The sequence below is a fragment of the Procambarus clarkii genome, chromosome 35 (assembly GCF_040958095.1).
Source record: "Procambarus clarkii isolate CNS0578487 chromosome 35, FALCON_Pclarkii_2.0, whole genome shotgun sequence".
Taxonomy (NCBI): Eukaryota; Metazoa; Arthropoda; class Malacostraca; order Decapoda; family Cambaridae; genus Procambarus; species Procambarus clarkii.
Genome location: NC_091184.1, coordinates 27,867,571 through 27,893,434, shown reverse-complemented (window position 1 = coordinate 27,893,434; position 25,864 = coordinate 27,867,571). Strand labels below are relative to the sequence as shown.

The following is a 25,864-nucleotide window of genomic DNA, read 5'->3' as shown; positions in this document are numbered from 1 at the left end:
AGTGACGTATGGTGACATCATAGCCTTAAGTTTCGGGGGACTATTTTGGACACACTACATCCAGATAACAACAACAACAGGAGCTGAGGTGACCCACACGTGTTGAGCCCAAGACAACTATGATCTGACCTCATAGGTGTTCATGGGACGAGTTTGAGGTGCGTGTAGTTTGTGACATGTTAGGTGTAGTCTTGCTGGTGAGTCTTCCTGCCAGGATTTTGTTAAACGGACTAGAAGATGACCATCGCTCTCATGGGACAGGATACAGACCCATGGGGCACTTTGCTGTTTGGATACAGACCCATAGGGCACTTTACTGTTTAGATACAGGCCTATGGGGCACTTTGCTGTTTAGATACAGGCCCATGGGGCACTTTACTGTTTAGATACAGGCCTATGGGGCACTTTACTGTTTGGATACAGACCCATAGGGCACTTTACTGTTTGGATATAGACCCATGGGGCACTTAACTGTTTGGAAACAGGCCCATGAGGCAAATTATCTTGACATTTACAACTTTAGCAAGGAGGCATTTCCATGGGCTTACAATCCTATAGGAGAAAAAACATCTCTTTGTTTTCTGGCTTGTATTCTTGAGCTTGAGCTACATAGTCATAATGGCTTGGCACTTTCTTCTGCTACTTACTTTGCCTCACCTTTTGGTGCTACATAGTCTCCCCAGCTTGGCGCCTTCTTTTGATAGTTACTTTGCCTCACCTTGTCGAGCTTGAAGCCGTTACTACTTGTATGTGATATGTTTTATCTTTACAAGAAATGGTTTGGATCAACATCCTTGAAATTGTTCAGTATTTTAAGTTTCAATGAGATAGCCTTTAGTGATACATAAAGTTTTAGCAATTGGAAAAATTGTTTGTTGAAGTACCTGTGTACAATTTGCAAGTACGATCAAATCCTGCACAACGTTTTAGATACTTACTACCCATGTCTTTCTCATAGCTCGGTCCTAAACATCACCTACTGGCTTTTTTAATTCCAGAATAAATAGTGTTTCAGAATCACAATAAATGCTGCTGAAAACATAGACCAAATGTATACAATTAAAAGTTAGGTTAATATTTCAATCCATCCTGGACCGTAATAAAAATTATACATAAAAAGTTACATTTATATAGAATTGTGCTATATTGTGTCCCATAAGTCTGGAACAATAGGCTTGGGCTGGACGGTAAAATGACGGTCTCGCTTCATGCAGGTCGGCGTTCAATCCCCATCCGTTCAAGTGGTTGGGCACCATTCCTTCACCCCGTCCCATCTCAAATCCTTCTCCCCTCCCAGTGCTATGTAGTTGTAATGGCTTGGCACTTTGTCCTGATAGTTCCCTTCCTTTTCCTGAACCCAACAGTGGTACAGGAAATTACTATACTTCAACCATTGCTGTATTAAGATGTGTGTCTTTAAAATAGAGACCCTAAGTTATGAGATCATTAGTGAGGTTTTAATGGGTCAGGTATTTGACAATTTAAAAATATTCAAAACCTAGTACTGTACAATAATTGTGGATAAAATATTTGCTGATTGTCTTCATACTGTACTTGTAACCAATTCATAGTCTGCCTTAGACTTTGGGTGTAAAACTCATCACACTGAGATAAATAAACAGAAATTCAGTATAGCATAAACATGTTTGTAAGTTCAGATTTATCAATGGCTTGTCTTAAAATTCTGATAATATTCATGCTATTGATTTTTTTTTCCATTTCCAGAATTTCTGAAGCTTGTGAAGTAATGAGGTGGTGATCATCCTATGCATACTACAGGATAAGAACACAGTGTAATTTGTGAATTTATATCTAGGTTGCTATTTGGTGTTAAACTTGCGTATAGAAACATGAAGTTTTCTTACAAGGTATGTACACTATCATTTATATACATTTTACAGTATACTGTATCCATTTTTACTCCTTGAACCAATTTAATTACGAACTGTATTTCAAGAGAACAATTAACAAATATTTTTTGTTAAAAGTTATTTTCCCTTTTTAACAAAATAAATATAACATTTAAAGGTATTGGTATTACAGTACTGTGTATAGGATACAAACTGCGCATCAATAAATAACTAGGTCGTACTTTAGATAAACACATGGATTTCATTGTCAATTGAAGAAAGAGATGATTTCTGTCTTTGATGCTGGTTAAATAAAATAAATGTTATTAGAATTAGCCTCTTTATCATTATTTCTTGCGGAACCGCTAGTTACCTTGGGGTTCTGCGGAAAACCGGTTGAGGAATGCTGGTCTTGACAGGATCCTACAATGAATCATGTGATTCCTTGTATCAAATATGAAACAACCAAATATATATGAAAGATATTCAAATTAAATTACTGTACTACATATTTATATAATTTTAATTCAATTTCTCTTTTTTCAGTTTTCCAATCTTCTCGGAACAGTTTACAGAAATGGTGACATTATCTTCACCCATGATGGCAATTCAGTCATTTGCCCTGTTGGCAACAAAATATCCGTGTATGACCTCCGCAACAACCGCTGTCATACTTTGCCTATTGAAGCCCGGTTTAATTATACCACATTGGCTCTTTCTCCCAATGGGCTAATACTTATTGCTGCAGAAGAGGGTAAGTATATTAATTTGTAATTAGACACCCAACACATACATCTGAAAATAAAGGCTGTACAGTACTGTAATAATGTAATGGTCTGTTCTGAACCATTAAACTGGTTCTTTCTGCCCCTATTATTCAACAGTGTGGGATATTATAATATGGGAATCTAAATTGCATTTAAATTTATATAATTAAAACATTTTAAATATTTCTAAAAGTTTTGTATTGATCACTGAATTTTAAAATGTATTGAAACCTAACTGAAAATTAAACTTTCTACAAGTTGTCCTTTTGATGTCAATTGTATTTCTTGTATGTTAATGTATTTACTGTACAGCATGTGATTTTTTGCTTTTCTCATTCTTTCACATGACTACCAATGTCCCCACTAAGTTGTGGCATGTTTTTTTTATATATATATTCTGATGTATTCCTTTGTGGTTCTATTTATGTTTTGAAAGTCTGTATGTCTTCTGTATAGTGTAAGTATGTACAGAGTATTGTTTAGATTATTTCAAATTCCTATTTGTATTGTGAGGTATACAAGTGGTACGCAGTGGAATTTCCCTCAAGAAATTTGTTTAGCCTAAATCAGCGACATAATTTAATGTGGCAATAATAATAAATAATAATAATAGCTCATTTATAAGTACTATATTTGCTCCTCATTACCTATTTTCAGAAGGAGAGGTTCACATCATTAATCTGAACTTCCGCAGCGTGCTGTATCGCAAACGATTTAATCGACCTATTAAGAGTATTAAGTTTAGTCCAGATGGGAAGCATTTTGCTTTGACTAAAGAAAATGCAGGTACAGTAACACTCGGTTGTTTTATTTAAGAATGTATTCTGTGTAAATAAATTTTTAAATTAATACCCATGTTTCATGTGTACTCAATATGTAAAGGAGTTTTTCACTATTTTAATTTTTAAACCTTACTCTTCCTCGTTCCTAAAGTTTTTCTATAAATTTGTCATCACATGTATGCATTTGTGTTTAAGCTTAACAATAACAGACCAAGAACAGGGTTAGAAATTGGACACCTAAATAAGCTGTAGGGATGTAAGTAGACATTTTAGAAGTAAACCAACCTCTTGGGCAAGACAGTAAAGTGCTGGTCTCGCATCATGCAGATCGGCGTTCAATCCCCGACTGTGCAAGCGGTTCAGTACCATTCCTTGCCCCGTCCCATCCCAAATCCTTATCCTGACCCCTTCTAAGTGCTATATAGTCGTCATAGCTTGGCACGTTATCCTTTATTATTTATTATTTATTGTTTATTATTTATTATTTTAGAAGTGAACGTTTAAAATAGAAGCTGCTGGCCATGGAAAAGCTGTAGAAGTGGTTAAATAAGTTGCTACTGGAGTGAAACCCTAATGAATACCAGTCAATGGAAATAGGAAAAAAGAATGCTCTGGTAAAGTACTAACACAGTTAAGGAACTTCTTGAGCCAGAGACGTTTTTTCATTGTTGAGGACAGGAAAACTGTTAAGTGTATAATAAGCCTTCTATACCAATGGTGGACATTTCCTAGGATGCAGTCCACAGTACACTTAGGTCCTGGCTACCTATTTACTGCTAGATAAGCGGAGGTATCGGGTACAAAGAAACACCCAAATGTCTCATCCTGAAGGGAATTGAATTATTCCATTCAGTTGAATCAGGACCATTCAGTTGTGAGCTGACTGCCTTTACTACAGAGCTACACGACACTTCCATTGTGAGGGGTAGTGAGCTATTGGAGACAAAGTTGAAGAGGTTAGTTCGAACACTATTATTAGGAATTGTTGATCACTAGGCTTTGAGATTAAGTTATCACAAGACAGCAGGTTAGAAGAGTAGACGAACTTGGAACCAACCTGGGTAAACATGTAAGCATGAGTTCACCTCTCACAAACACAATTAGGCATGCACAGTACATACATTAACTTCACTTGATTCATTCTTCTGATCCACCATCCGCTCAATGTGACCAAATCATTAAGAATGTTTATTGTCTTCCCTCAGTGTTTGTGTATTGTGCTCCCGGCTCCAGTAAACAATTGTTTGATCCATTTGTGATGGAGAGAGTCTTCCATGGGGCATATGATGACACAACATGCTTGGACTGGTCCTTTGATTCAAGGTTAGTTTCAACTTAGACATTTTCCGAGATGGCCCCCACTCCCTTTTCCCTCAGTAACTCCCTGATGTTACAAGCTGGTAGCCAAGCCTTGGAAAACATTAGGACTACCAGACTCATGAGCACTAGGACCAGTGACAAACTGTAGTTCACTTGAGAGGTAAAGGGAAACCTGGAGATCAAAGATCACATCAGACCTGTGAGAAAGGCTCACCAGCAACCCTGAACACTGCCAAACAAGTAACTGCTTACAATTTTTTTAAAGTAGATACAAAATAGAGTAGAAAATCAATAATTGTTTTGTAATTCATTGGTTCTTAAAAAATAGCCGGTCTATTTTATTTGTCAGTGTCTCTTTAGTAATTTTGACTTGTGTTATGTTGGCTTCACTCCTTTGATAATGTTATTTTAATGTTGCCTATGAATTTTCAGGATTTGAATGTGGTTTTAAGAAAGAGAATATTTTGTTTCATTGTTTCTGTAGCAAGATCTCATGACTCTGATGCTTAAATATAATCATTACTAGATAGGGGTACCAGGCATTGCCTGGGTCAACCTGGTACCTAGGTCACACACACACACACACCCTCCCCATCTCCACACATCATTCACTACCCCCTCATCTCCCTTCCAAACACCCTGCCTCACCTTCCCCCTCCTCCCCATCTCCTTTCTACATCTCGCCACAACCTCTGTCCACATTCCCACCTCCCTCTCCAAACACTCCCCGGACCTTCCTTTCTGCCCTCCCGCTTACCTTTCCACACACCAACCAATCTTCCTCCCAGTGTTCCACTATCACTTAACTATTTTCTCTATACATCATGTCAATCACTGTAACTAAAGGGTTGCCCTTAGAATATAAATATATGTTTTTCAAATGCTAAAGTTTATGGACTCCGGCTGAACATTTCACTTCCACAGACTTCATGAAGGAGGGGGGCTTTGCCTGTTCCCCCCCCCCCCCCATCCTCCTTCACGAGGGGGCGTAGGGGCAACCCTGACCCCCCTCCCCATAACACTCCTGATAAAATCATCATTAATCTTGCAAAAGTTTAATGAGGCTAGCCCCAAGCATCTGGTCTCCAATCTCAAATAAACATTCTCTTATTTATATATTTTTCTATGTAACACTTCTATTATTATAATTTTAAGAAATATTTGATACCCTTGTGTCATAAGTTAAATGTTTCATAATGAGTTTGTAATGTAAGTTGAAAAATTAGACAAACTTGTAAACAATACTAGCACACTGTCACCAGTTAAGTCACAGTAGCCAAGCATATAAATTGCCATCCAGTCAGGTCATGTTGACAGAGTGTATAAACAGGCATGTCATCTTGCTATATGCCAGTCAAGGATACATAAGTGATGAAGGAATTTTGCATATAGTTACAGATAATTGATTGATTGCATAAATATACATTTTCTTCCAGGGTACTTGCGATTGGATCACGAGACATGACAACACGGATTTGTGGCTTTTCAAAATTCAAGAATCTATGGGAATACCCTATTGGTGGGAACAAAGATACAGTTGTTGGTGTGTTCTTTGAGGACAAATCTCTAGATTTGTGTACAGTGAGTGGTAGTTGTTTCTTGTTAGTTATTTGTACTCGTGTTATCTTTTATTTGCAATAATACATTTATCAGTCTTATTGTAATGCTAGGTTTTAAATGTACAATATTTGTAAAATGTGTCATTTGTCCTGAAGTCACTTTGACTTTGTTTAGCAAAATAAGTCTTCCCACATGTTCCAAGGGAGATATTCTCCCTTCCTGTACCCGCTTGTTATGATTAAGGCTAAGGCTTTTCATCTGATAATTCACTCAGAATCCTTCTCTATCATAATAAATAAAATGCCAAGCCTTCCACTTGGCCTAATGCATGTCTTGCCAAACCCACACCTGGCCTAGGGCATAACTCACGAGTCACAGCACCTGGCCTAGTGCAAGACTTGCCAATCCCAGCATCTGGCCTAATGCACGACTCGCCAATCCCATCTGGCCTAGTGGATGGCTCATCAATACATAGTACGCTACAGGAAGCTACTCAGGGGAGCCTACCAAAAAGGGGCATTTTAGATCATTCAGTGCTTCATATTTTCTGTTTCTTTCCAGGTTAGCGGAGATGGTCATGTTAACATTTGGGAATGTAGTGTTAAGCCTGATGGTCTTGTTCCTGTTAAAGATCTTTACAAGACCAATGTGAAAACAGAACAGGAAGTGGATGATTTCCCTGTAACACAGGAAGAAATAGAAGAGTTGAACAGGAAACAAAATAAAATTGATGGCAAGTATATAAGAAAATACAGGATTTAAGTTTGTTATATTAATGTTTTTGTTACCAGTTTGTATAAAATAATACTGCTCATCTCATTTGTTAGTGTATAACAAATGTGTATAAATGCATGTGTATAACAATATAAAATATGACTGTGTACATAGGTATGGAATACATTATCAGGCTGTGCTGGACTTCCTAGTATCTGTATGACCCAGCAGGAATATTTTAAATTATCACTGCTGTGTTGGTGTTGAATGTCAAATGCCCTGCCTGGCCTTGATCCTAACAATGAAATCGAAAAGGAGCTTTTGTATAAACTGATGGATGGATTTGTATTTATTTCTAGACACTCGGTCAGATCAGACGTTATTTTATAAACGAGGCCTGAGACTCTTCATGGACCAGCATTTAGGGGGTCGACGAGCAGCCGTGACTGCTGCACAGTATCATAAATCAACTCGGATGTTGGTCGTTGCATTTGCTACTGGAGATTTTCTTCTGTTAGACATGAATGATAAAGGTGCTGTTGTGCACTCGCTCAATATCTCAAAACAGGTACGTGTCTAAAGATTAGTCTGCAAAGTAGTGACTTTGTAACTTAATTTAGTTGGGAATGGAGAAAATAGTCTTGATGCATACTGTAAGGGGCATTCATCCTTGCACTCTGTGATTTGCTTACTGCTTTAATGTCTACACTTCAGTTTAAGGCTTATGATTAAAGAAAGAAAAGAATGTAAGCAAATATTGAGAGACTGAGGTGATAAAGCCCAGCTAATTTGCTCATCATGTTGTATAACTCTTAATGAATGTTGCCTCTATGAGTAGTTCTAAGATTGATATTTTAAAGTTTTATGTTATAATGTATACTTTGCTTGCAGACAATCACTAGTGTGTCAGTGAACTTGAGTGGTGATTGGATAGCACTTGGAGTGTCTTCTCTTGGACAGCTTGTAGTCTGGGAATGGCAGAGTGAATCCTATGTTCTTAAGCAACAGGTAAAATATCCTATTTAATAGTTATCCATATATATATATTACAGAAAATGGATCAGAGAATAACATGGCAATATATATAAGTACTATACCATGCATTTAGATAAGTCAGCCAATCTGTGTTTACCCTTTCAAAGGTATTTTAAAATTTTGACTGTGACCCTCAAAATTCTGGGTTTCCTTTGTATCTTTAAAAATACTGTATACTGTATTTCCTTCCATCTGTCAGGCTGGAAGTACCATCCATGTACTGTACTATGATATCAAAGGCATCTGGTTATATTATGGCATCTGTTCGAAATATGATTTATTTGACATTCCTGAGTTCAGGTCAATTTTTTGCTTAATGTTGCCTTTCTAGGCCTGATGATGAGATAGTTACTGTTACTGCTCTGTAGTAGTTAGTTACTGCTCTGTAGTAACTACAGGAGCAGGTACTGCTCTGTAGTAGTTAGTTACTGCTCTGTAGTAACTACAGGAGCAGGTACTGCTCTGTAGTAGTTAGTTACTGCTCTGTAGTAACTACAGGAGCAGGTACTGCTCTGTAGTAACTACAGGAGCAGGTACTGCTCTGTAGTAGTTAGTTACTGCTCTGTAGTAACTACAGGAGCAGGTACTGCTCTGTAGTTTTATAATATCTGCCTCTGGGCAGTTGAGATTCACTTTACCTTAAATCTGGGTAGCCTAAAATTATTTTATTTGTGCTCCACTTTTCTTTCTAGTATGATACATTAATGATGGAAATGTAAATATAATTCTAGTAGACTTTACCAACCTGGTGGTAGTTATGCATTTTATTTTCATTATCGTAATGTGTGATAGGATGCAACTGCATATTTTACTTGGTAAATGGCTTGATCAGATCAAGACTTTCTTTAAGATATAGACAACTGAATAGTCTTCATAAACTTGTTGTTATACATTTGTAGCTTATACATAAAGCAAGCACAATTAAACTTTACTGAGCAATTACATTATTTGCTTCCTTTGGTGAGCTCCATTGTGCTATATATAAACAGGATCATGCATAGTCAGGGAGGGCAACATTCAGGCAGGGGTCTTTTCAAATGTGTCTGCAGGGTCAGTGAAGTGTCTAAGTCGGTGAAGCAAAGCTCACACCAACCTGGAAAGAGTAGTTGATGTACATTCACGAATACTCAAAGCGCTTCGGGTATCCACCCCATGAGAGGAACCAGCCACACTAGCCTGACATTGGTTAATGCCTAAAAGGACGACCAGGCTTCCAAAAGCACCTTTGTATCTCGTCATCAAGAAACAAGTGAAGAGTGGAATGCAAACAAAGAATGGTCAAGCAAACTCCGGGAAGTAAATCATGAGCCTTGCTCGTGGTAAAGAAGTCTGCTACTGCATGCGTATGTAATTACCTAGCATGTGTGTGGGGGGGGGGAGGGGGGCATGGGGTGTGTGTGTGCCACCTAGTGGCAGTTAAAGCAGGCATCCAAGCAGGCCAACAAGTAGTTGATGGACTTCTCCCTCGGTGGTCACTTGTGACATCAAGGGAGAGTTTGGAAGGGATTTGAGTTTGTGAATAAATCACAGTTAGTCATTTTGAGCTTGTTTGACTGTTCTCTGGGGGTGCTGGGGGCAGATATGCCATCCTGCCTAACAGTATGATCTTGTTCATCAGACACAGTTGGATCTTACTTGAGGATGCAGCAGAATAAGATTAGGCTGTTTTGATATAAATGATAACTGTCTTTTTTTTAACCCATTAATCATAAAGGTGTGTGATAAACATGACTTTTTCTTTGCTTTGTAAGGGCCACTTCAACAACATGAGAGTTGTGATCTACTCTCCAGATGGTCAGAATCTTGCAACTGGTGGCGAGGATGGCAAGGTTAATATTTATTCTTTTTGTATTGTCAAATGTCATATCCAGTTTCTTACAAATATTAGCTGTCTTAACATGACCCCTCTCAGTTGCTGCCCTAGCGAGAGCCATGGTTTCGCACAGATGATTGCCAGCATGTCAGGCTCTGACTGAATTTGAACCCTACCATGACAAAGAACATTTTAGATGGTTTTGTCACAAATGAATAAGAGACACAGTGAGAGTTCTCTCACTCCATTACCGCTAAAAACACTTGATATGATACCAAAGCGCAAAAGAAATCTTTCAAACACTGCTTAGAATTTCTGTAATGTACCGAGGAAGCTAGTGTCATCAGTGTGCCACCAGGTGGAAGTCGGGCCACAACTTCAGGGTTGGGAGATACAGCAAATCCTCGCTCTGGAATCCATTCGCTGAGGCACCAGCTCTGCTGAGGAAGGGCATCTGGGGCTGTAGTTTTTGTTTCATGGCGAGATTACCAGTCATTGGTGTGTCTCTGATTATGCTTCCTACTTCAGCTAGGATTGAGAGTACAGCAAAGTGCTGTACTGTCACTGTCTCCCTTTCTCTGTCACATGGCAAGACTACAATATTAGCAAAGTTCCTCATCACTGTGGGGTACAGATTGACAAGAGCTGCTGTAGCTGTGACCTGGGTGAACAATGGCAATTGCCTCGGTAAGGAGTGAATCGGTTCTCTAAACACCTTTCTCTTTCCATCTTTTGATGTTTAGCAGTTATTGATGTTACAGTGTTTCCATCACATTATTAACAACTCCTAGTCACCACCCTTTATTATGATTTTCATATTAGCATATTTATTAAATAAATAATTTGCAATCATAGAGTAACGTGTGAAAATTAATTTACTAAAATATGCATGTTAGTAATCCAGTTAGTCTTATAAGACTTAAGAAACAATAATATAAATGAGTAATATATTTTTGATTAGTACAGCATCATTTTCAAGTTTATGCAGTTTTGATGAGCTTAATTCTAGTACAAGTTTGATTTTAAAGCTGATAGAGGTTTATTTCACCAGGTTAAACTGTGGTCGACGCAGTCTTCCTTTTGTTTTGTGACGTTCTCTGAACACACCGCAGCGGTGACAGGTCTCACGTTTACTCAGAGTGGTCGAGCAATTCTCTCTTCCTCGCACGATGGTAAATATTTTATGTTCTTTCCCCTATTGAACATGTTTAGGACAATTAATAAGCATCTCCTTAAAATGTTAGATTTTTAATTACAGTGCAACCCTTTAATTCAAGTTCAGGTATAAGTAATAATATCAAAGTTTAATCCATTTACTTGATCTGAGTACAAAGGTTGCATCAGGTTTTTGTAGCTTTGAAAACCATACATATATACTTGGTGCAGGATTACTGCACTATTGTTTTGAACGTTATTGTTCCTGCAGTCTGTTAAAAGTAAATAGAGAAGTTTAGGTAAGTGAATCCTCCTATGGATTTTGTGTATCTTGAGATTTAACCCAGATTTTGTGTAATTGGCTTGCACATACCTGGGAGAAGCGATAATGCTGGATTAAGTTGAATTGTGAGGGTGTGTGTTCTGATGTTATAATGTGTGCTTTTACATGAATCTGTAGAATAATTCATCCCAATTCTTAATGCCTTCCAAATTTTTGATTGGTGTATTGTGTGTTTATCATGGTAAACTGTTTTGTGTTTCTATTGATGTAAGATATCAGCAAAACTTTGTCTAACTCATATTTTATGTTACAGATTTAAGCAAAGTGTTAGATAACCATAAGGAATCCTTTCAAGTAATATTTCTTTTTCTATTTGATTTGTTTTGTCAGTTTGTGTGTGATATCTTTATAAGGCTTCATTGCATACACTTATTAATACTGGAAACATTTTATGTATGATCAGAAAATTAAGTTTCATACTGAAAATGAGCAGTCCAGCTTCCCAGGAGCTATTTTCCAATTTGATTTTAACAAAATTCATTCTCTCTTCCTCCCATAGTAATGTCCACTCAGTCTCATTGAAAACAAAACTTAACACCCAGCACTTGCCCACACACCCACCACACTTCTCAATCACATACATTATGCACCCCACAACCTTCAAGTCGCATCTCTTCCCACATTATAGCAAACATCTGCCCGCCTTGCATCCACTAACCTCCCACCCCGGACCTTGCACCACACGTGGGCCCAAATAATTTTTGTAATGTTGAGTTCATCTACAAAACTCATAATTTGATTGACTGTGATTGGAGCCATATTAATAGTTACCACTCGTATCCTAATATTTCTGATGCTCTAAGGTCCCATTTCACTGAGCAAAATTTTAATTTTGCTCAGTGAAATTAAATATAATTAATCCAACCAGAGATTCGCCGAATCGAGGTTCGTTAAATCACAATTCCACTGCTGTGTACTTATAATCTAAGTAGAATTAAAGCTGCTGGTATATATTGTTTTGAGAGGGGGTCTTAAAATGGTTTACTCATAAATCGACATCATACAATACTGTACTTCATTGATATATTTTCAGGCACTGTGCGAGCATTTGACCTAACTCGGTATAGAAACTTCAAGACGCTGACATCACCTCGACCAACACAGTTCTCTTGTGTTACTGTTGACTGCAGTGGAGAATTGGTGGCTGCAGGTGGCCAAGACAGTCATGACGTTTATCTCTGGTCTTTACAAACAGGCAGGTTATTAGAGGTAAATAATGTTTTACGGCTTTTGACTGGGGATTGTCTGTAAAAGGCAAGTTTAAAAATGGACAAAGTTCCCAGTTTGATGTTTCTTTTGTTAATTTGTTGTTTCTAAAATTTTGCTTTAATCTAAATACAGTATTAACCTGTCTGTTACTCTTGATCTGTTATATTGTTCATGCATGTGTCCCTATGGTATATTTGTGAGTATACAGTATATATGTTACAGTTGTGCATGTATAGGTATACTACATGTGTGGGTATGGGTATATGATCTGATGTAGGTGAGGATACATGGTGTGATGTGGTTATGTGTACACGTATAATTTGTGTTGAGTGCTGTAGACACAATGACATAAACACAATACCAGTTTCCAGTGCTCTGTTATACTCGCTCTTGAAGCTGTGAATGGAGGTTGTTATTCTCAACCTCTGTCTAAAATTCATTCCACTGCTTGACCAACTTGATCTGCCCGATGCTAAATTACCCATACTTTAATACTTATGTTGTTTTCAAAATTTATTAGGTAATAATATATATATGTATGTATAAACATGGTGTTAATTTATGCAGGAAATTTAGCGAGTGTTGCATTTCCTATTTCCCTACCAGTTCTTGTTCAGAACATAATGCTTTGGTAGTAGTCCTGTTAACTATGAGATAACAGCACTTTACTTTATTCTTTTTTAATATACAGGTACTGAGTGGTCACGAGGGGCCGGTGGTAAGTGTACAGTTTTCCTCTCAGCCTGGCAGCACTATGATGGCATCAACAGGGTGGGACGGCACCGTCAAGGTTTGGAATGCCATTGACAGCACCACAGCCAAAGAAACTATTGCATTATCATCAGATGGTAAGACTTTTAGGTACAGATGCTGCTTGTTTGTAAATATATTTCTACTTCATCCTAGGAAATTGTTTCACTTGTATGATACTCTACTAAACCTTTTTGTTTAATTTTTAAAAAATGTTTAAGTATGTGTCTGTAATAAAGAAATGAAGATATACAGTACAGAGATTTCAATTTTCAGAAGGGCTCTACTTTCTGCACGTCCATTGAAAAGTAAGACAAGTTCATAATTGTAATTGATCAGTTTTATTTCACACTAGCTGTACCCGGCCACACGTTGCTGTGGCTCGGCAACGCATGTGCATTGCTGAGCCACAGCACCTTGTCTCAGGTGTGTTTTTGCCTGTCTCAGGTGTGGCATCTATACGTATGAAATGAACGGTATGGTAAACAACACAGCTCAAATTCCAATACAATGTCACACAAAATAATTAAATCAAAATTAAAATAAATCAAAATCTATGAAAATTCAATTTATCAATGCAATCAGAAACATTGAAATGGAATTCATAACATATTTAGTATATCGTGTGTGTGTTGGTATTACGTGCAACAGATGGCACTTTAAAAAAAAAAATCTTTTTTACCTGTCACAGGTATGGCATCTATATAGCAGGTATATAAAAACACACATATTCGAATGGAACGCTGTGTCAGAATTTCAAAGCAATCGGTGAAGAACTTTGGGAGATTACAGCGTGAATTGCTCTTACATCCAACAGATGGCACTGTTTTTAAAAAAAAAAAAGCATGTTTTTTCCTGTCACAGATGAGGCATGCATATAGTAGGTATATAAAAACACCCGCCTATTCAAATGCAACGTTGTCAAAAACACCCGCCTATTCAAATGCAACGTTGTCAAAATTTCAAAGCAATTGGTAAAGAGGTTTTGAAGATTTCTCTCACATGAAAAACACAGTTTTTCAAAAAAGCATGTTTTTTTCATCACAGACATGACATCAATATAGTATGTATATAAAAACCTGCTCGGATGCGAATGGAACATTGTGTGAAAATTTCAAAGCAATCGGTGAAGAACTTTGGGAGATTAGCGATTTTGAACAAACGAACATTTCCATTTTTATTTATATATATGAGTCAGAAATTACAGGTACAGCATTGAAAACATTTTTTTAAACTGATCTTATTGTTGATCTTGACATAGGTCTTTGTGTATGTGTTCGCCCTGATGGAAAACAATTGGCTGTAGCAACGATGGATGGCCAGATTACCATGTTCAACCCATTGAGTGGTGAACAGGAAGGCAATATCATTGGCAGAAATGATCTAGGAGCAGGAAAAGCCGATGCCGATAAGGTTTCTGCAAAGAAGAACCTTGAGTCAAAGTAAGAAGTGCTAAAGTTATTGTATATACTTAAAGCCTTGCAAGATATGGTTATGGTTAATAATGAAGTTTTACATGCTGATCTTCCTTTTGGTGTTTACTAATTTCAATAAATTTAGATGTTTTGCCATATGATGCATGTTTTTGAGAGAAAGTTGCCAAATTATAATTAATGTTCTTTGTTTTTTGTTTTGTTTTCTAGAGCATTTACCAGCTTGTGCTACAGTTCAGATGGCAAGTGTATTCTAGCAGGAGGACAAAGCAAAAATGTCTGCATATACAGTATAGAAGATGAGCTCCTTATAAAGAAGTTTGAAATCACTCAAAATAGGTCATTTGATGCTATGGATGTAAGTTCATTTACCCATGTATCAATGAGAAAGGAGTGAGAATTGAATTCGGATCCCTTGGAATGCTTTAACTGTTGAAGTAAATTGTAATCACTTTCAAAGATTCTTCTCTACCCAGCTGTTTCATTGTAAACAAATCCCTGAATTACTGATCCAGTGGCTCCTTGTTTGCTTCAAATCCCTGTATAAATATAGATGTATCTGCACTTTTGTGTTAGTGGGCACTGTTCATTTAACCCGTGAACTAACACTATGTAGATAGGTTAGTAATGGTTAGTGCTTATCCAGAGCTGACCCAATGGTTCATTTAGACCAAGTATGTATTTGTGTGTGGTGAATGCTTGTTTGCTTAACAATTTATAAATTTGAGTTTACTGGTTATGAGTGTTTGTATAGAATATGGAGTACATGCAAAGTCTCACCATTCACCTAGTGCATTATTAGATTATTCGACTTATATTTTTGTATTTTACAGGAAATCATAAATCGTCGAAAGATGGCAGAAAATGGAATTAATCTTGCACTGATTGAAGACAGGGAAGATGAAAATGAGAAAGGAGTAAGCATTAAGCTTCCAGGAACCAGACATGGTGATATGGCTCGGAGAGCCTTCAGACCAGAGGTTCGCATTACCTCTCTCACATTTTCACCCACAGGTAATTGAAATTTGATTGTTTACAAATGTAGCACATGTAATTTTAATTAATAGTATAAATTTTAACTTTGTGTATAAGTTGAAAGAAACTGAAAATTTTAACCTTGTGTATAAGCTGAAAGAAACTGAATCAGGGTGAAAGAAACAGTCCATTTGTTTCCACATCCGCCAGTGATCGAAACCGGAACCTTAGGACTACGAATCCTGAGCGCTGTTATTAGTAAACTAATCATACATCGATTGCATTCTGGTGTAATCAGGATGCAATAGAATATTAGTTTGACCTTTGGGGAACCATGATACATTCTTAAAATATATGTATACACAGGCTTCCTGCCCCTGTCAAAATGAATGAATGATTATTTTATAATTATAATTACAGTACTATAATATATATATTTACTATAATTTTTTTATTTTTTTCATTTTAAAGGACAGAGTTGGGCAGCAAGTAGCAGTGAAGGACTTTTAGTGTATTCACTTGACAGAGATTGGCTATTTGATCCTCTCAACCTAGATGTCTCCAACACACCATCAGCGATTAAGAAGAAATTAAAAGAGGGCGACTACATTACAGGTAAAACGGTGCAAATTTAAGAAACTTCAAGATGAAATTTAATTTTCATTAAAAATAAAGAATTGATGAAAGTACTTGCACACAGTGATAAAAATCATCTTAGGCTAGTGAAAATGGTACTTTATGGAAATATTTCCAGAGTAAATATAAAGTGGAGTGCTTGCCTATTACAGTTCCTGTCTTCAGGTATGCTCATTGCAACACTATTTACTTCTTAACCAATTTGTAATATTTGCATTTGTGTAATAGCTTTAGGATGCATCCCTGATTGACTGGAAACTTAAAGCTTGCCATCGTTAAACAGTTTTTTCCTATTTAGCCCAATTGCAACTGTACCTAGTTCTTAATTTTAGGGCCCCTAACAATCTCATTGTATTTATTGGAAACATTGTACAGTATAATACTTATATTGCTTCTTATCAGACAGTGAACCCATGGGAAAATCATTTGTGTAATTTTATCTCAGATTCATAATAGAAGTGTGTGCCACACCCTATACAAAATACCAGTTATTAAAGCAAACCCCACACATTTTGATTATGTTTACACTTTGTAAAGTGTAAACGTAATCATGAATTTGGCCCCTAGATCTGAGTTCTCTTAACTATTTATAAACAAACCACTAGCACAAGCCCTAGGAGAAATGGTTTAGGTACGTGTAAGATGCCAATGGACAGCCCCACCCACAAGGAGAGAAGGAAAGCAATGGCAAAACACTTCAGACAGGTTGCATTAACATTGCACATGTGCAACCATTTTCTCTTAAGATGTTCAAAGCAGTATAAGGGGTTAATTTGGATCCTGATGCAGCAGTTATTACTGTGGGGTGGTGATGTGGTACAGTGGAACTTCATCACATATCAGTGTTCAATATATTTGGGCTTCATTTAATTTTTGAAAATATTATGAAGAAACAACATTCTTTGACTGTGATTTGCAGGCCTACAAGATATGTATACATATATTCTGGGTATAATTATAATTATTTCCTATCCATAAGTTTTATGTTTTTCTTTTTCCCTTTCAGCGTTGATGATGGCTGTGCGTTTAAATATTAAGTCTTTAAAGCAGGAAGTTATAGAGACAATACCTTTATCTACAAGTAAGTACTGTACTGTACTTTATTGGGTAATTTCCTCAGAAATGCACGCATGCCGGAAAACAATTATCTGTATTTATATGCAGCATATTGCTTAGAAGTTGGTAAATTTCATTGCAGGAAGTATTGCTGTCATTTACAGAAGTCAAAATGTCATCCAACCTCAATGAAAATTTTTCATTTGGGGCAGAATAACTCGTAGGCAAACTTGGTATATATACTGTATATATAGTAACTTAATTAGAAATTTATGCACATATGTTTAAATCAGCTACCTTGACTACTATCTTGGCAAGTATTCTGATCACTTATTTAGGGAGAGGAGAGTTTTACTTAAGTCACCACTGAGAGGATCATCTCGCTTCAATTTAAATTATTGAATTATGCCCCTCAAACGCCCTCAGAGAGCGAAAATTAGAAGTATCGACATCACCAATTATTACTTTGTCCCCTACAGTGTAGGTCATGGCATCATTGACCTATATAATAGGCGTTGCCACAACATGATTGGAGAAATCAGCAACCTCACTTTTATTCCTGGCATCCACTCACCATCTCGCTAATTTTGCAGCGGCTAATTAAATAAGTTTTCTTTTGTCTGGGTTTTCCTTGACACTTGCAATGCACATAACTTCATCATGATGCTTGACCAGTGGTGCCAGTGCATGTGTTGTTTTAGGTACTTTGCAATATTGGAAACTTCCATTGGTACACAGTGTTCCTAGTTGTTATTTGGGGACTCCAATAAATATATGCCACCTTGAAAAGTGACATAAGATTGTTGGGACAATGTTCCTGTGCTCAGGGCATTGGTTTTTAACTATACAGAAAGACAAAACCTTCTTTTGAATACTATTTGTGTGTGCACTCACAAATAATGATGTATGTAACCCTTGAGCAATGCAAGGGTGTTAAGTGTGTCTCGGTACAGGAGGGTGTTCATTGTGTCTGTATTTGCTTTATGGTGCACAAAAATTTTGCATACCACCAAGTATAACTAACCATTACTGCCATGTTTCTGGGTTTTCTTCGCTTGCATATTTTCTATAACAGTCGGGCCCAGAGATAACTTTTCTGAAACTGTTTGGCATTGCTTCCAATGTAGCTAGGCTCCTCTCGAGCTCTTGGTGGTGCCTCGAGTCTCTCATCTGGGCCTAGATCTTTGTGTTAGGCTTCTCTTAATTCTGAAATTTTCAATATACTATACTATATATATTATGAGGACCATTTAAGGTTTCTGCTTAGCATACTTGTCTGGCAGCTATACCCCATTCATGTTTTGCTTGCAGTAACAGTTTTCTTTTCATCTATTTTTTGTTTACTCCATGGCTCTGTCCTTGTCTAACTATTGCATCTAACTTGATTGGTGTACACTGGGTGCATTTATCTTCTGACTTGGTGGTCTCTTTTAGAGTTCAGATCAAAGGTTTGGACCAATAATGTTTTAGGTAAGAAGATGAATTTTTAATGTTTCTTCAGCTATGTCAGCAACTAGCCATTATGTTTTCTAAAAAGCTGTAAGATGAAATACTGTACATTAAACATAGGACAGGAAAAGGAAGGGTATTCTGTGCTAGACATACTTATATCACCTGATCTACATATCTTAATGCTATGTTAAAAGAAGCAAAATCAACAGATTTGATCGTACCTCGGGCAGGGAACTCTTCTGCCAAACAATACCATCTCTTCTTCTTTTATGGCAGGGGAGTCTCCTGCCATACAAACTTCAGGTAATTATGTTTATGGGGTACCTTCTCTTATGTCTGTCTGTTTCCCACTTGACTCGCTGGATGCATTTCTTACAAGAATGCAAGCATACCAAACTCAGTTGCAAGGACATACATGTACAAGCATACCACTCATATTTTGCTGAGTTCCTTTTTCATCGCTATCATAGTTCAAACAAATTTTCTATTTGGCTCTTATCTCTAACTTTCATAGGTGCCATGTTGACTTATATATGCTATGAATATAAAAAATATCCAAGAAAACACAAGAAAGTTTACAGAGAAATTTAGTGGGGTTGTACATCAAACAACAGCTTCTGGGAAACTGACTTGACCATTACTTGTGTTTACATTTGAGTGCTAAGAAAACGATCAACTACCGAGCATGAACATCATGTTTGAGGGCAGAAATGTTCGACTTGGGAACAGTTCCAGTATCGATGTTCCTCTGTACTGTGTATATTTTTGACTGTCCTACATGGTCAGGACTAGAGAGCTGCTATAGTACATAGTGAGATATTGAGCACATAGTAGTATGTGCTCAATCATACTAGGTGCTTTTACAAGCTCAAGTTATATTACTTATATTACATATACTTGTTATATTCCATAATGAATCTTGGGTAAAGGTTCAGTATATCATCACGTGTTCATCAGATCATTTTTTACAGAGATTAGCATATTTTAACCCAGGGTGGAGTCAGAAGTCAGTCTATATAGGACATTCTGCAATATATTAGGTTAAGAATGCAAGTTTTCTTTTGTGACTATATATTTGGTCTGTAAATAATAACAAATAATTTTGTTTAGCTCCATACACCATATATACAGTACAGTACATGAATATTTGGTATTGGCACAAAGATAGCATAATAATAGATTGTCGTATATAAGATGAGTGGCAGAATAACATTATCAGTACGTGAGTGGGATATGTAGTGTTTATTATATCCATAGTCTTTTTGTATTTCAAAAGGTACGTGTTCTTTCAGTACCCAGGCTATGCATATTATAAGCATGTGGTATTAATGAATTTTGGTGTATTTCAGTAAAATTGGTGGTCAGTAACTTGGCAGAAATCTACGTAGAAGGGATACTCAGCTATTTGTCTGAAGCCCTAGAATCCACACCCCATATTGGTCTTTATTCACACTGGGCTACAGCACTGGTCACCCAGCATGGTCAAACCCTCAAGACTAGAGCCCCACATATTATGACGACTCTTAATGCTCTTCAGAAGGCTTTATCTATACATCACACTAATCTAAGCAAAGTGTAAGTATCATTGATCAAGCATAGGTTTGACATGTACTGTATATGCATAAGTTAGGGTGAATATAAATTGGAACTGCCTTGTATGGGCCAATAAGCCTTCTGCAGTTTTTTTTCATTCTTATTCATATTTTCCTTCTATAAGTACTGTATATATCAGTGCCGCAAAGGCAGAAGCAAGTGCAGGCTGCGTGTGACTAATGTAAGCGTTGAATGTTTTTACAGACTGAGAGGTTGACTTTTGAGGCTTATGTGAGCCAAAATTGAAAGGAAGGGAAAATAATTGTAGGCCAGTTTAGAATTTTGTTTTTTTATTATGTTACCAATATAAATGTTGGTAATATAGATGGGGGTAAATTTAAGTTTTTGTTTTAGGACATGTGTTGATAAACAAATTATTGTTTCTAATTTCATTTATGCATAGTTTTGTTCTATATATATAGTTTTGTTTGTTGGAAGGTACCAAGTATGTATATTTACAGTTTGCAAATAGTTTTCTTGTTTTCGTTTAAGATCCTCGGTGAAACCTGTGACATTGCTTGTCTTGTATTGCCATACTGAGTAATATTTAGGACCTTTTAAATAAATGTTTCACAGATGATGCTAAATAGTCTTCCAGACTTTGTGCCTTCTTTTGATGATTACTTATTTTCTTGATTTCTGTAAATAGGTGCAGCCACAATGAACACATGCTGAGTTACCTCTTGGCTCAGGCATCTTTAAGGAAGAAAAGGGGACTTGACGAGTCATCACAAAGTGTCAATGAAGATAACAAGAAACTTGCTCAGATGTCATCGGATGAGGAAATGGATGCAGATGATCAGATGGAAGCCTTGTTCAGCGAAGAAGTTGAGCCATAAGTCATGAAAGTATATTTTGATAATAAATATTATGGACTTACATTATATAATTTATGAAATAAACATAAACACTATTGAAAATTACATGTCATTATGAATTATGCCTACTTCATATAAGCATTTTTTAGTTTCAATTTTGGATGGAGACTATTGTCAAACATATTTTAATATGTAACTTAATTTTGAGAATCATTGATTTAATTCTACTTCATAAGCAAAGAAAAGGTGCTTGACAAACAAGTGACTTGTTGTCTTATACTGAACTTGTCTACTAAATTTTTGTTAGATCATTTGTTGGTTTGATTTTGATAGCAAACCACCCATTCCAGTCTACATACTTTAAAACTCCTGAAGATCCACATTCGCATACAAAAAGGCAAGTCAATTTTCAGGTCTGGATTTTATCTTTATATTGATTTGAAATCAATATTATAATTGTGCCATTTCCCCATTTTAATTGGCTAAAGATGAGTAGGAAGTATTATGAAAAAAGATGGGAAGTGTTGGGTGGAGGACTGTAAGGAGGGTGGCTCTGGGTTTGTTTTTGTGCTTTTGACTGGTGTGCTTCAGTGCATGTATCTGCTATAAAGCACTGAGCTGCTTATCTAGTCATGAGCTGCAAGAGGCTTCAGGCTTTTCTGATGCAGAAGCTAGAAAGAGCAGAGATGAAGGCTGGGAGTTCTGCACCTTTGAGCTTTTTTTATAAAAATAAGACTGTTACAAAGACTTGCTTTCTATCTGGCAGGTACACTTAGGCGTACCTGCAAGAGGAGGCAAGTCACTAGCCTAATCAGTCACTAGGGGGCAATAAATAATTTTCCCAGAGCTGACAACTTGATCCCCATCCTTCCTCAACACAAAAACTGCCATGGCAGACCAGAGAGTTTCAACGACAGTTTTAAACTTAGAACCCAAGTGACCCCAAAAAATTGAAGAGGGCAACACAGTAGGGGCAATTAGATTACTTACCAGTGAAGACACAATCACACCTAGAAATACCACTACTGCCGACTCACTGAGAGAGAAGTACCCTCCCAGAATGCCATGGGAACCCACTGCTCGGGAGACACATACATCCCAGACCTGGGACCTCTATTCCTCCAAGGTATACAAAGCCATCATGTCATTTCTACCAGGCTCTACCATGGATAACTGGTGATTGCATGTCAATTTCTACAATAGAAAACTGACAGCTGTGGATACTTGATGGTATTCATTTTATGTTTGACCAGTTAGTTATGAAACCAAATGTGTAAAGGTGTATATTGTACATTGGATAAGTTTTTGTATTTTTTGTAAAGATGTTAAGCTGACCCTGAATCTACAGAAATGTAGTAGGGGGTCAGGAATTTTTTACATTTTTACTGTAACAATTTATTTTTTATGGTTTAATGTGTTTGATAATGTGCATAAAAAAAGTTCTTTCTTTTTCTTTGACTGTTTTCTATCCATATTGCTGCTATGTGCAATTATGAGTCTTGTAAAAAGAAAACTGGATGAGTGGATGTTTTTCTACGTAATGAGATAATAAGCACATGTAACTGTCTGCCAGATTTCTTTATGTATGATAGATCCATCCAATTGAACTCTTCTTTCATGTTTCTAACTACTTAAGGGTTTCCTCTGCTTTAAAAATAATTTTATAGTAAAGATGTGTAATTTCTATTATGAAATTTAAGATCCAGATGTGATCTTTTTGTGTGACTTAGTCAGAAATTGTATACATGTAAAGTCTAAGAGCCCATTTCTAGTACCTGCAAGATTTTATTATTCATTACATAATACGGTTAGCTTTCAAAATTCACAAGTACCTGTTAAGAACGCAGTGCATGCCCTCGGGGATTAAGGCAGAGGATCCTACGGGTAATAGATTTTTTACAGTTTGTGTTGCATTTACATAAATTTATATGATTGGTCACTGAAACGAAGCAAATATCTTGCTTTTAACAAGACAATGACCATGATTTATCCACAAGTCTTTCTGCTTCTTAATTTCATAAATATCAACATTTAAAAAGCTTTATCAAGATCTCTCATCACTATAATATTTAAATGTAATTTGGCATGTGAGTGATAAGCAACCTGTAAAATGGAACTTCAGCCTACCCTCTCCTTTCCCCAACAAAAGTAACAAAAAAAAATAGGAAATGGAAAAAAAGAAAACTAACCCCTGGGTTATTGTTAAGCATTAGGTTTTATAAACCCTCAGTTCTTCAATTTTATAATGATGAAAATTGCTGGAGTAGTACATACAACACTGTGTTGGCATTGTGCATAGAGCTCCAGTTTAAAAGATATATTAATCTTCACTCATTAAGCATTACTATTATACAGTCAATGGGGTTTCATAGTAGTAACCTAACATTTTTTTTTTTAATTTAAGTTGGTCTCCGTAGGCCCCATTTTGTTAATGGTAATACTGTATATTGTTTATAGATACTGATCTTATTAAACGAGGACAGGCATTTGGCTTCTATTACTTAAGTTATACCAAGGAGTTTTAAATGGCAAAAAGATTCGTATACAAATTTGTTTCCCCAATTAAAATTATAAAGAGTAAGGAGTCCTTGAAACTCCATTTATGTTGACTGTTCAGCTGTCACTTCACATGAGATGTAAATCTTCCTCAGAATGTATAGCAATATTTTGAGTTAAATGGACAATGAGACTTGAAAATATTGATGTATTCCATGAGGCAAACTGTTCCCCTTCAATGACTATAATTGTCATTTGTTTCGTCCAAACACATTGTATTTCTACATGTTGTACCTAATAGCCAGAGTTGCCTAACAAGCCAAATTTTCGTGACATTGAATTTTTTCCAACATTTTTGCTAATGAAATAATAGTTTCCTTGTATTATATATGATTGAAATTTTGTTGAGTGAAAACTAACGGAAATTTGATCAAACATAACCTACCTAACCTGATATAACTTAGTAATTCATGTTTTCCATATAATTAGTTCTTTTCTAACAATAACAATATATTTGGAAAGAAATATTTGAAGATTATTCTGCCTTTTGGGCACATCAGACCTTGCATACTAGGCCAAGAAGTGTGGTTCTGGTTATTAGGCGTGATATATATAAATACACACACACACACACACACACACACACACGCACACGCACACACGCACACACGCACAAATTGCCCTTAACTATGAAAATGAATTTCCAAACATTATAATGCAGAGATTCCATTACCCAGTATTAAGTCCAACATTAACTGATGGAGCAGGGTGTTTGAGTGCTAAATATGATTCTAAAATTGTCGTATAGCTGATATTTTACATCATCCACACTTTGCTTTTTGTACATGGCTAACAACTTTGCCTTTATATATATTGATACTAATTTCAATAATTTCTACATCTCCAGTGTTGTTGCTTTACCATTTCACAAACCTAGGCCATGTAGTACTTCTTGAGTTATCTTGAGATGATTTCGGGGCATTTTAGTGTCCCCGCGGCCCGGTCCTCGACCAGGCCTCCACCCCCAGGAAGCAGCCCGTGACAGCTGACTAACACCCAGGTACCTATTTTACTGCTAGGTAACAGGAGCATAGGGTGAAAGAAACTCTGCCCAATGTTTCTCGCCGGCACCTGGGATCGAACCCAGGACCACGGGTTCACAAGTCCAGCGTGCTGTCCGCTCGGCCGACCGGCTCCCTGTACCTTGCTTTTTCTTGATTTTTTTATAGAATATCTTTAATTGTATTGGCAGCCTATTTCATATTGTAACTACCAAATCTGATGTAATGCGCTCATTTTTGTTTGTCCTTATCATCTGTGTTGTATTTTTTTTCCGCCACTGTTGAGTGTTCATTACTTGCCAGCTAAGAGCCACAGAATAGACTACCGAGCTATCAATCACTGTGTGTTTGGTCTACTAGTCTTGTCCTTGTGACCTCCCAGTTAAGTTGGTTTCTCCTAACCTTGTGCTGCCTGTCTTAATTTGTACTTTCGTGGAAAAAACTGACAAAACTTGTTTCTCACCTGGTCTCTTTTTAGTCTCCACTGGTTACCTGTGGTATCCAGAGAGTCTTCTTGGTAACTGGTTTGAGGATGTGTGTCCAGAATCCAGTGGCCTTGTGCCAACTTCCACATTGTACAGAAATTATATATACACAGTAATAAAAATTATCTCCAGTAAAGAATGAATGATTAGTTTAATATATACCTGCCGTAAAGGTAGGATTGGTTTACATGAAAGAAAGGAAAGCAGTCAAACTTGAATAACTAATAACTTTCAATTCCAATAACTGAATAACTCATTTTCAGCACTGGTCCTTTCATCAAAATCATATTAATAATAATTAGCACATACAAAGTAGCCATGTAAGGGAAACATTGTAGCCTAAAAAGGAAACGTAGTGCCTAAATCTTTCACTTTATAAAGGATAGGAAAAACTTAATCAAAAAGGTAAGTTCAAAATATAAATAAGAACGACTTTGAATAACATTGTTAAAGGTGATTGTAACAAAATGTTTGTGTTGAGACTGGAAAGGTTGTCAATAAAATAAAATTGGATAAATAAATCTCATAAATCAAATGTGTGGAACATTCTTATAAAAAGCA

At 36.6% G+C, this 25,864-nt stretch overlaps 1 protein-coding gene across 1 annotated transcript; it reads left to right on the top strand.

Moving 5' to 3' along the window:
• Positions 1-22,714, top strand: LOC123768455 (periodic tryptophan protein 2 homolog). The gene is made up of 20 exons (XM_045759008.2): positions 1-158; positions 1,726-1,868; positions 2,397-2,604; positions 3,275-3,403; positions 4,605-4,722; positions 6,156-6,300; positions 6,841-7,012; positions 7,353-7,561; positions 7,885-8,001; positions 9,780-9,857; positions 10,893-11,013; positions 12,373-12,548; positions 13,240-13,396; positions 14,560-14,740; positions 14,942-15,089; positions 15,565-15,745; positions 16,178-16,321; positions 17,349-17,423; positions 20,200-20,425; positions 21,093-22,714. Exons 2-20 carry the CDS (start codon positions 1,851-1,853, stop codon positions 21,280-21,282), a joined length of 2,793 nt encoding a protein of 930 aa, XP_045614964.2. The 5' UTR covers positions 1-158; positions 1,726-1,850; the 3' UTR covers positions 21,283-22,714.
• Positions 22,715-25,864: the final 3,150 nt, after the last annotated feature.